This window comes from Hemiscyllium ocellatum, chromosome 7, assembly GCF_020745735.1.
Source record: "Hemiscyllium ocellatum isolate sHemOce1 chromosome 7, sHemOce1.pat.X.cur, whole genome shotgun sequence".
Classification (NCBI taxonomy): domain Eukaryota; kingdom Metazoa; phylum Chordata; class Chondrichthyes; order Orectolobiformes; family Hemiscylliidae; genus Hemiscyllium; species Hemiscyllium ocellatum.
This window is the reverse complement of record NC_083407.1, coordinates 64,402,144-64,414,480: the sequence shown is the minus strand read 5'-3', so window position 1 is coordinate 64,414,480 and position 12,337 is coordinate 64,402,144. Positions and strand designations below refer to the sequence as shown.

The following is a 12,337-nucleotide window of genomic DNA, read 5'->3' as shown; positions in this document are numbered from 1 at the left end:
CATTGTTGAGCCTAAAAATTTTTGGTCTTTCTGCCTTTACCTCTAAATAGATCTCTCCTCCTCATTCCCACCAATGTGAGACATTAAAATGTTGAATTTGGAGTTGGTTTCATGTGGAGCATGTTTGTAAACAGTGTGTCTATTCCTGTGCATGATGCACAAATTTGTTACAAAGACAACTTAATATGCGAGTCATTGTTTTAATTGTGAACAGCTGTACTTTTTTATGAGTTGTTTAGACCCAAGTTCCATTACTTTCTGGGGAAAATAATTCTCCACGTGAATAACTCTCATGTGAGAAACTATTTTCCTAGTGTCTGCCTTAAAAGAGAGAGACCGCTGATTCTTAAACAATGTACCCCAGATTTAGTGTCCCTGAAAAAAGAAAAGTCTTCAAGGTATCCATCCTAAACAGTCTGTGGTTGACTGGAATTAAGTATTGTATTAGATTAAAAGAAGAGTCTTATAATACTGCAAAAATGAATAAAGTTGAAGATTCAGCTGTGTTAAGAAACCGCAAAGAGCAACCAAAAAATTGATGAGCAAATAAAATAGACAATAGACAATAGATGCAGGAGTAGGCCATTCAGCCCTTTGAGCCTGCACCGCCATTCAATATGATCATGGCTGATCATTCCTAATCAGTATCCGCTTCCTGCCTTTTCTCCATAACCTTTGATTCCATTATCTGTGAGAGCTCTATCCAACTCTTTCTTAAATGAATCCAGAGACTGGGTCTCCACTGTCCTCTGTGGCAGAGCATTCCACACAGCCACCACTCTCTGGGTGAAGAAGTTTCTCCTCATCTCTGTCCTAAATGGTCTACCCCGTATTTTTAAGCTGTGTCCTCTGGTTCGGCACTCACCCATCAGCGGAAACATGTTTCCTGCTGCCAGAGTATCCAATCCTTTCATAATCTTGTATGTCTCTATCATATCCCCTCTCAGTCTTCTAAACTCAAGGGTATACAAGCCCAGTCACTCCAGTCTTTTAGTGTAAGGTAATCCCTCCATTCCAGAGATTGACCTCATGAACCTACGCTGCATTCCCTCAATAGCCAGAATGTCTTTCCTCAAATTTGGCGACCAGAACTGCACACAGTACTCCAGGTGTGGTCTCACCAGGGCCCTGAACAGCTGCAGAAGCACCTCTTTGCTTCTATACTCAATTCCTCTTGTTATGAAGGCCAGCATGCTATTAGCCTTCTTCACTACCTGCTGTACCTGCATGCTTACCTTCATTGACTGGTGTACAAGAACACCCAGATCTCTCTGTACTGCCCCTTTGCCTAAATTGATTCCATTGACGTAGTAATCTGCCTTCCTGTTCTTGCCACCAAAGTGGATAACCATACATTTATCCACATTAAACTGCATCTGCCATGCATCTGCCCACTCACTTAACTTGTCCAAGTCACCCTGTAATCTCCTAACATCCTCATCACATTTCACCCTGCCACCCAGCTTTGTATCATCAGCAAATTTGCTAATGTTATTGCTGATACCATCTTCTATATCATTAACATATGTTGTAAAAAGCTGTGGTCCCAGCACGGATCCTTGCGGTACCCCACTGGTCACTGCCTGCCATTCTGAAATGGAGCCGTTTATCACTACCCTTTGTTTCCTATCAGCCAACCAATTTTCAGTCCAATCTAGTACTTTGCCCCCAATACCATGCGCCCTAAGTTTACTCACTAACCTCCTATGTGGAACTTTATCAAAAGCTTTCTGAAAGTCCAGGTACACTACATCTACTGGATCTCCCTCGTCCATCTTTAGAGTTACATCCTCAAAAAACTCCAGAAGATTAGTCAAGCACGATTTCCCCTTCGTAAATCCATGCTGACTCTGTCCTATCCTGTTACTACTATCCAGATGTGTCGTAATCTCATCCTTTATAATAGACTCCAGCATCTTTCCCACCACTGAGGTCAGACTAACTGGTCTATAATTTCCTGCTTTCTCTCTCCCACCTTTCTTAAAAAGTGGTATAACATTAACCACACTCTAATCCTCAGGTACCGATCCCGAATCTATCGAATTCTGGAAAATAATCACCAACGCATCCACGATTTCCTGAGCCACCTCCTTCAGTACCCTGGGATGTAGACCATCAGGCCCCGGGGACTTATCAACCTTCAGACCCAACAATCTCTCCAACACCAAATCCTGGCAAATACAGATTCCCTTAAGTTCAGGTCCTTCAGTCACTGTTACATCGGGGAGATTGCTTGTGTCTTCCCCAGTGAACACAGATCTGAAGTACCCATTTAATTCTTCTGCCATTTCTTTGTTCCCTGTAATATATTCCCTGTTTCTGTCTTCAAGGGCCCAATTTTAGTCCTAACCATTTTTTTGCCTTGCACATACTTGAAAAAGCTTTTACTATCCTCCTTTATATTATTGGCCAGTTTACCTTCGTACCTCATTTTTCCGATGCGTATTTCCTTCTTAGTAATCCTCTGTTGTTCTTTAAAAGCTTCCCAGTTCTCTGTTTTCCCACTTATCTTTGCTAGGTTTTACTTTTTCTCTTTTAACTTTATATGTTTCTTAACTTCCCTTGTCAGCCACGGCCACCCATGCCTCCTCCTGAGATCTTTCTTCCTTTTAGGAATCAACTGATCCTGCAAGTTCTACATTATACACAGAAATATCCGCCATTGTTCCACCACGGTCATCCCTGCTAAGGTATTGCACCATTGAACTTTGGCCAGCTCCTCCCTCATAGCTCCATAGTTCCCTTTATTCAACAGAAGTACTGTCACTTCCGACTGTACCCGCTCCCTCTCAAATTGCAGATTGAAACTTATTGTATTATGGTCACTACTTCCCAATGGCTCCTTCACTTCGAGGTCTCTGACCAATTCTGGTTCATTACACAATACTAGATCCAGAATTGCCTTCTCCTTGGTCGGCTCCAGCACCAGCTGTTCTAAGAATCCATCTGAGGCACTCCACAAAGTCTCTTTCTTGAGGTCCAATACCATCCTGATTCTCCCAGTCTACCTGCATGTTAAAATCCCCCATAACAACTGTAGTAACATCTTTACCACAGGCCAATTTCAGCTCCTGATTCAACTTACATCCGACATCCAGATTACTGTTTGGGGGCCTGTAGATGACTCCCCAGAGGGTCTTTTTACCCTTAGTATTTCGCAGCTCTATCCACACTGACTCTACATCCCCTGACTCTAGGTCCCCCCGCACAAGGGACTGAATATCCTCCCTTACCAACAAGGCCACTCCACCCCCTCTGCCCGTCAGTCTGTCCTTACGATAGCACGTGTAGCCTTGAATATTCATTTCCCAGGCCCTGTCCACTTGAAGCCACGTCTCAGTTATCTCCACAATATCGTATCTGCCAATTTCCAAAAGAGCCTCAAGCTCATCCATCTTATTTCTAATGCTTTGTGCGTTCATATACAGTATTTTTAATTTGTTACTGCTCTCACCCTTCCCATCAACCCCTATTCCACTCAACCTTACAGCATGATCCCTTTCCGAATTTTCTGCCTCATTGATACAGTTGTCTTTCTTGACTTCTCTTGTTCTAACTTTCCCTTCAACTTCCTTTTTATACATCCAGTTTGTCCCCTCCCCCCCGCTACGTAGTTTAAATGTAGCAGTGTTGCAGTAGAAAGCCTGCCTGCCAGAATGCTGGTCCCTAACCTATTAAGGTGCAAACTGTCTCTCTTGTAGAATTTGTTTGCCACAAAATGTACCCCAGTGATTCAAGAACTTAAATCCTTGCTTCCTGCACCAGTTCCCCAACCACATGTTCAAGTCCATTATCTCCCTGTTTCTGGCTTCACCAGCCTGAGGAACTGGAAGCAAACCAGAGATAACTACCTTGGACGTCCTGCTTTTCAGCCTTCTTCCTAGTTCTCCAAAGTCCCGCTGTAGTATGTGCCTCCTCTTCTTCCTGACATCATTTGTGCCGACTTGTGCCACCACATCTGGCTCTTCACTCTCGTCCTTGAGGATTTCCTGCACTCTGTCCGCGATGTCTTTCATCCTGGCACCAGGAAGACAGCACACCATCCTTAAATCCTGTCTGCTGCCACAAAAACCCCGGTCAGTTCCTTTCACGATTGAGTCCCCTATTACCACGGCTCTGAGTGATGTCCGACTCTTCTGCTCTGCCTCTGCGCCAACTTTTGATTGACAGACCTGGCCGCCTCGCGGACTGGCAGTGTCATCAGTCTCCACTGTTTCCAACAGCTTCAACTTGTTCCTGATAGGTACTTCTCCCGGGGTCTCTTGCACCTGTCTCCTCTCTGCCTTCCTCATCGTCCGCTCTCTTCTGCTCTCTTCTGGCATGATTGGTATAATAACCTCGCTGAAGGTCTTGTCCAGAAAGATCTCGTTCTTCCCGTTGAGCCTAAGGTCCTCGAGTTCTTTCATCAGCGCTGCAATATGCTCAGTCAATAGCTGAATGTGCACACACTTTCCGCACATGTACGAGCCAGACACACCAGAGTCGTTCACCTTCCACATCAAGCACGTAGTGCACTGAACCAGCTGGGCAGTCACGTCTTCACCCTCTTCAACTGTGGTGTAATCACTTCGCTCAACCTCCTTTTCAAAGACTCCTGAGCTGAAGCCTCACTCTTCGATTAAAAACTTCCTTAGACCCTCGTTTTGTAACAAGCCTGTGGACTCTTAATTTAGGTTAGAGGAGGAGGGAGGGAGGGAGACCCTACTTTGTAGGACCTGGGGTTTAGAACACACCCACTCTAATAGCAATCACTTACCTTACCGACCGGCTTTGTGCTCCGCCTGAACTTCCGCCCAGCTCCCGCCGTTCTCTGCTTTACAAGTACATAAAAAGGAAGAGAGTAATAAAAGTAAAGCTGTTTTGAGACAGAGACAGGAGAAATTATAATGGGAATATGACATAAATTTATATATACCTTCATGGGCAAAAACATAAAAAACACACCAAAAATAGTTGGATATTAAATGACTCTTTAGACTGAAGAACAAAGAATAATTAATATTCATGGAGGAAATTAACTGGACATCCTAATGGAACTAAAAGCTGCCCACTTCCCGAGACTGAATGGCCTAGTATTCAAAAAGGGTGACCACGGAGATAGTGAATATATCAATTGTGGAATTGCAAAGTTTCCTTAAACAATCGTGACTGGATTTGAAGACAGTAAGTGTAATGCTGTGTGGTGGCTCAGTGGTTAGCACTGCTGGCCAACAATGCCAAGGACCCAGGTTTGATTCCAGCCTCAGATGACTGTCTGTGTGGAGTTTGTGCATTCTCCCCGTGTCTTCGTAGGTTTCCTCCAGGTGCTTCTTTCAGCTCCCACAGTCCAAAGATGTTCAGGTTAGGTGAATTGGCTATGCTAAATTGCCCATTGTTTTCAGGGATGTGTAAGTGAGGTGCATTAGTCAGGGGTAAATATAGGGTAGGGGACTGGGTCGGGGTGGCTTACTCTTCAGAGGGTTGGTGTGAACTTGTTGGGCTGAAGGGCCTGTTTCCACACTCTAGGGATTCTATGATTCTATTGCTGACTAAGAAAAGCTGAGCAGGAAATGGAACTTCAGGCCAGTTAAGGATGACACGTGAAACAATGCTGAAATCTACGAATGAGGTGTTACTAAGACTTCACTATGTAGTCTCCATTATCATATGAAAGGAGAAGCTAATGGAGAACATAGTGGATGTGATGTATGTAGGTATTGAATGAGCGTTTGAACAGATGCCACATAAAATGGTGTGCAAAACAAGGGATTATGGTTTTTGGAATAATTGATTAGGATGAATAGATTGGTTAATGGGCAGAAAACAGAAAATTGGTATAAATGTGACATTTGCAGGTTGGCAGGCTGAACCTAGTAGGGTATTAAGAGGATCAGTCTTGGATTTTTGATAGTTATAGTCTCAATTCATGACCTAGGTTACAACCCAGTTAAGTGTGGCTGACCCTCAGGTTCTTGGTAGATAGTTGGGTGCTGGTAATGCCATTGAATATCTTGGAAAGCTCTGTAGATTCATTCTTGTTTAATTTGTCATTGCCTAATACTTGTGTGGTGAAAATGTTACTTGCCACTTATCAGTCGAAGCCTGAATGCAGTCTATCTTTTACTGCTTACAGACTTGGTTTACTTCATCATGTGAAGAGTTGTAAATGAAACCGAACACAGTACAAACATCAGTGTGCATTTCCATTCTGATCTTCCAGTGGCAGGAAGGTCATTGATGAAGGAACTCAAGATGGTTGGGTCCAGGACACCATCCTGAGAAACTCCTGCAATGTTGCCTTGGGCTGAGATGATAGACCTCCAGCAACGACAACGTTCCTTCCCTTGGCTTGGCATAACTCCCTTGGCTTGTCATTGGAGAGATTTCCCCTGATTCCCATTGATTTCAAGTTTACTAGGACTACTTCATGCCACATACACTGAAATGATACCTGATGCCTCACCTCTTGAATTCATCTCTCTTGTCCATGTTTGGGATGTAATGAGATCAAGAGTTATGTGGTCCTGGGAGAACCCAAGCTAACTATTGCTCAGTGAGTGCTGCTTGATAGCTCTGTATGTGACCTCTTCCTTTATATTGCTGATTGAGAATAGATTGGTTTGTTAATTGGTCAGACTGGAATTTTGCTGTTTTTTGAGGACATTACATACCTGAATAATTTTAACTTTGGTGTTGCCAGTGCAAGAGCTGTTTTGGAGCCACTTGCCAGAGGTCCATCTCAGTCTGGAGTGCACGTCATCAGCAAAGCTGGGCTGTTGTTAGGCCAGAGGCTTTTACTGTAAAGGATATATTCATCGGTTTCTTAAAATCTGGCATTTATGATGATAGGAGGAGACCTTAGGAAGAGGCCACAATGGCTGTCTGCTTTCTGGTTCTAATTCAAGGTAGTTGCAAAACCTACGATTTCGTCTTCGTACTCCTAACAGCTCCCCCACACCATCTAAAGTGGGAACATGAGGAAAAACATGCAAGTTTATAAACATTAAGACAGATGTCAAGAGTTTCTTTGTGTATATATAAAAGGGAAGAGAGGGGCAAAGTTAACATAAACCCCATAGAGAATGAGGCTGGAAAAAAAGAATGAGGAATCGGGAATTGGCAAAGGAATTGAATTTTTTTTTGTATTCGTCTTCACAGTAGAAATTACTTATAGCATTCCAAAATAACTAAATAATCAAAGGGAGAAAGGAGAAGAGCAAATAAAGAATTAGTGGAAAAAGTGCTGAGGAAACCAATAGGTGTTAAAGACTGATAGGTCTCTTAGACCTGATGAGATGCATCCTAGATTATTTTAAAATAAGTAACCACAGAGATAGTTGCTGTGCTGGTCGTAAAATTCCATACAGAAGAGTCATTGAATGTAGCAAGGACATGAAATGTAGTCTTGCTTGGGGACTTCGGAGTTCAAATAGACAAAATAAATTTACAATAAAACTTAACAAAATAGTTAGTATATGAATCGTTATGGGCTGGACTGATTATCTCAAATTGGTCGTTATGCAGCAAACCATAATGAATCCAGAGGCACCACTTGATATCCGTTTAAGCATTGGAGAAGACATTTATAGAAACGGCTCTGTCGATGCTGTGAAATCCTCCTTGCTAACATTTGGGGCCTAGTACCAAAATTTGGAGAGCTGCCTCACAAACTGGTCAAATAGCAACCTGACATAGTCATACTCACGGAATCATACCTGACAGACAATGTCCCAGACATCACCATCGCCATCCCTGGATATGTCTTGTCCCATCCAGCAGAAGTACAGTGCAGTAGTATACAGCCAGAAGGGAGATGGCCTCATAGTCCTCGATGTTGACTTCGGACTCGTGAAGTCTCATGGCTTTAGATTAAGTATTAGAAAGGAACATGCTGATTATCATATATCATCTTCCCTCTGATGATGAGTCAGTGCTCCCACCATGTTGAACAACATTTTGGAGGAAACACTGGAGATGGCCAAGGCACAAAATGTACTCTGGGTAGGGGATGTCTGACACCAGGAATGATTTGGCAACATTCCTGCTGATCGAGCTGGTCAGATCCTCATGGCAGATGGTGAGGGAAAACGTACTTGATCTCAGCCGGCTGCAGATGCATTTGTCCATCACAGTAACCAAATGTGTGACCACCCTCTCAGTCCTTGCAGAGATAAAGTCCTGCCATCATAGTGAGAATACCCTGCAGCACGTTGTGTGGCTCCATCACTGTGCTAAGTTGGACAGACCTCAAGCATAGCTAGCAGCTCAAGACTGAGCATCCATGAATCGCTGGGGGCCATCAATAGCAGCAGAGTTATACTCCAGCACAACCTACAACCTCATGGTCCAGCATTTCGCCTGCTCAACCATTACCATTAAGCCAGGAGATCAACCTGGTTTGATGGAGAGTGCAGGAAGGCATGCCAGGAGTAGCACTGATCAATCTAAAAGCTACCAAACAGATCTGCTTGTGCACCAAACAGCATAAGCAGCAAGGGATAGAGCTAAGCGATCCCACAGCCCAAGGATCAGATCTAAGCTATGCAGTCCTGCCATAGTCCATTGTGAATGGTGGTGAACAATAAAATAACAGACTGGAGGAGGACGTTTCCACATATTCCCATCCTCGGATGGAACAGCCCAGCTCATAAGACAGAAGGTCAGGCTGAAACATTCGCTGTAATCTTCAGCCAGAAGTGACAACTGGATGATCCATCTCTGCCTCCTGCAGTTGTGCTCAGCATAATAGATACCATTCTCTTCAGCCAATTCAATTCACTCCACATGACATCAAGAAACAGTTGGAGGCACTGGATAGTGCCAAGGCTATTGGCCCTGACAACATTCTGGCAATAGTATTGAAACCTTGTGCTCCAGAACTTGCTGCTCCCCTGGGCAAGTAACATTTGCACCGCACAAATGCCAGGCAATGACCATCTACAATAAGAGACAATCTAGTCGCCATCCCTTGATACTTAGTGGTGTTAGTATCACTGAATCCCCCCACAATAACATCCTTGGAGTTACCATTGACCAAAAACTCAACTGCACTTGTCACATAAACATAGTGGCTACAAGATCAGGTCAGAGGCTAAGAATACTAAAGCAAGTAACTCTCCTCTTGATTCTGCAAAGCACTGTCTACAAAGCACAAGTCAGTAGTGTGATGGAATACTCCTATCCAGCAGCAATGTGTATAATTTACAAGATGCACTGCAGAAAGACACCAAAGGTCCTTAGATAGCAATTTGAAACCCGCAACCACTTCCATCAGAATGACAAAGAAAACTGATATGTGAAACCTGCAGTTTCCCTCCAAGCCAAGCCACTCATCATTGTGACATGGAAATATATCAATGTTCTTTCACTATCACTATGTCAACATCCTGGAATTCTCTCCCTCAGTATATTGTGTGAGAACCCACAGCATGTGGATTGCAGTAGTTCAAAAAGTGGAGGAACCGGTGTTGGATTAGGGTGGACAAAGTTAAATATCACACAGCACAAGGTTAAAGTCCAACACGTTTATTTGGAAGTAGTAGCTTTCGGAGCGCTCCTCATTCATTAGGTGACTAGTGGGGCAGAATCACAAGACACAGAATTTATAGAAAAAGATCAAAATGTCATGCAACTGATATGATATATTGAACACACCTACATTACTGTTAAGTCTTTCATCTTTTAGAATGAGTTGCAGATATCGATTTAATCACACCTTTAATGTGTTGTCCAAGCTGAAATTGCACTTTTTTATAACACCTTAAGTTATCTTGGGAATGTGAATTGAAAGAAGTTCTAGGATTTAAATATTAATGAATCGATACCTACAACCCATTCTAAAAGATGAAAGACCTAACAGCAATCTAGGTGTGCTCAGTATATCGTATCAGTTGCACGACACTATGATCATTTGCTATAAATTGTCTTATGATCCTGCCCCACTAGTTACATGATGAAGGAGCAGCAATCTGAAAGCTAGTACTTCCAAATAAACCTGTTGGAATATAACCTGCTGTTGTGAGATTTTCTAATGTGGTTCAAGAAGGCAGCTCATCATCACCTTCTCAAAGGCAACTAGGATTAGGTGCTGATGAGCTGACACCTTGATCCTTTGCGGTTCATTTGCTATATGTACATCCACTGCTAGGGAATGAACTACAGGATTTTGAACCAGGGATACAGGAAGAATGGTGTTTTTTTAATATATCAAGTTAGGATAGTGAGTAACTTGGAGAGAAGCTTACAGGTAATGATGACATTGCCTTGCTCTGCAGCTGTTATCTTTCTAGATGATAATGGCTGTGGATTTTAATGATACGAATATTTGGCAGATTTCTGCAGTGCATCTTGTAGATAGTGAACATCTGTGAAGGAGGGAGTGAATGTTTGTGGATTTAGTAGCAATCTAGTAGGCTGTGTTTTCCTTGATGTAATTTTTTGAGTGTTGAAAAGCCTTTAGTTTCCAGATACTTTCTTCAGGAAAATACCTCAGCCAATGATGATTGACTTGTTCAATAATCACCACCCCTTTTCTGGTTTGCATAGATTGATTTTTTTAAAGTTTGAACTTCCTTGTGTTTGTCCTGATGAGTGCAAGGGAAAATCCTTCAGCATGTCTGTCACTTCAGGAATATTCAAGTTCTGTTCTAGCAAGTGCAAGCAACTTTTAGTACATTTATTAGAATTATTGATTATGTTTAGTTGTATCCCCGAAGAATACTATAATTACAACATTCTTTGTAAAATGTCTTCTAACTCAACCTGTGTAATACCATTGAAATTTAAAATGACAGTCAATAAATTCTTTGGGTTCATTGTAATGCAAAGCAGTTCCTAAAGGCTTTGTGCTTTTCAAATGAAGCCTGTCCCAAGAGATTCCAGCTGATATTTTGTTGGTAGACTCTCTCTTTTGACTTTAATTATTTGGCCCAGGGATCTTGTTCAAAAGTCCCAAAAGCTTTGTTCCATAGAATGTGCTGAGAATTCTTCAATACTTGTTTAAAATTCTTGAAATCTTGCTGCAGGTTCTCAGCAATGGCTGGAAATGTGACTTACACATCTTGGGCAAAGTCAAAAGTCGCATGGCACCAGACTATAGTCCAACAGGTTTATCTGAAATCACAAGCTTTTGGAGCGCTGTTCCTTTATCAGGTGACCTCACTTGACGAGAGCAGCGCTCCAAAAGCTTGTGATTTCAAATAAAACTGTTGGATCGTGTGACTTCTGACTTTTTCCACCCCAGTCCAACACTGGCACCACTGGCACCTTCATATTATGCTTCACATCTTGGGGGGGGGGAGAGAGAGAGAGAGAGAGAGACTGACTGACTGACTCCCTCCCTCCCTCCCTCCTCCCTCCCTCAGAGAAAAGACTTCTTTGCTATTTTGACAGAAAAGGAGCAGCTTAGGTGGACTGATTGGAGTTGGGAATTTTTGTTTTTGAGAGTTTTAAACCAAGTTTTTAAAAAATGTTTATCAGTATTAATATACCAAATCCTTTTCTAATCGATGTTGGCGAAACTCTTCGCAATATCAGTTCAAAACTTCGACAAGTGCTCTGTAAATTGTATCATAGAGGTCATGATTGACTGTGATGCAATTACAGCTCCGTCTGAGATTTTTTTTACCACTTAATTACAGTCATGGCTCAGCTCTTGATTTTCATGCAAAGGTCCATTTAAATATTTAACTAAAGTCTGAAGATTCTTGTGACAAGTCTAAAATGTTCTGTAGGATGGCTTGATTTTGTTAATCATGCAAATTAGTAACCCTGTTATAATACTGTAAAATGAAGCAAATCACAGCTGTGCCCATCAGTAATGATTAATATGGTAATATGGTAATAATATTGAGAATCATCGTATGAAGCATTGCAGTCTGGTTGTCACACTTGCACTTTCGATCCCCACCTTGAATTTCAGCTGCAGTTTTTAAACTCCAGTGTTTCTTCACTAAGCAGTTTTTAAGGTGACCTGTGCCAAACAAAAGTTAGTGTTTATGCTCTTTTAAATAACACAGATCTATTTTACCACAATAATGTATTGTGTATTACGTTGTATAAAACTCCACTAATAGTAAATATGATTTATAAAGAAAGGTCAAAGAGACCTATGTATGTAGATCGTTTATGTATTCTGTATGCAGATACTGTAAAGGAATTGACAGTAGTGATGTTTTATTAAACAGGCAGCAGGTGGAACTACCTCTCATCAAGTCAGCTTTTCTTACTTCAATGCATTTAACTCCTTGCTGAATAACATGGAACTTATTCGGAAGATATACAGCACTTTAGCAGGCACAAGAAAAGATGTACAGGTTACTAAAGGTAAAAATATCCACTTTTGTCTCTGTTTTTCAGC

General features: G+C 42.1%; 1 protein-coding gene across 4 annotated transcripts in view; it reads left to right on the top strand.

Annotated features, from left to right (window-relative positions):
• Window positions 1-12,337, top strand: part of LOC132817112 (electrogenic aspartate/glutamate antiporter SLC25A12, mitochondrial-like) — a 130,043-nt gene that overhangs the window by 34,512 nt on the left and 83,194 nt on the right. For all 4 annotated transcript variants that reach the window (XM_060827289.1, XM_060827291.1, XM_060827290.1 and 1 more), the window contains one exon: window positions 12,165-12,303. In XM_060827289.1, the coding sequence (XP_060683272.1) occupies window positions 12,165-12,303 (139 nt within the window). The remainder of the gene's footprint in view (window positions 1-12,164; window positions 12,304-12,337) is intronic.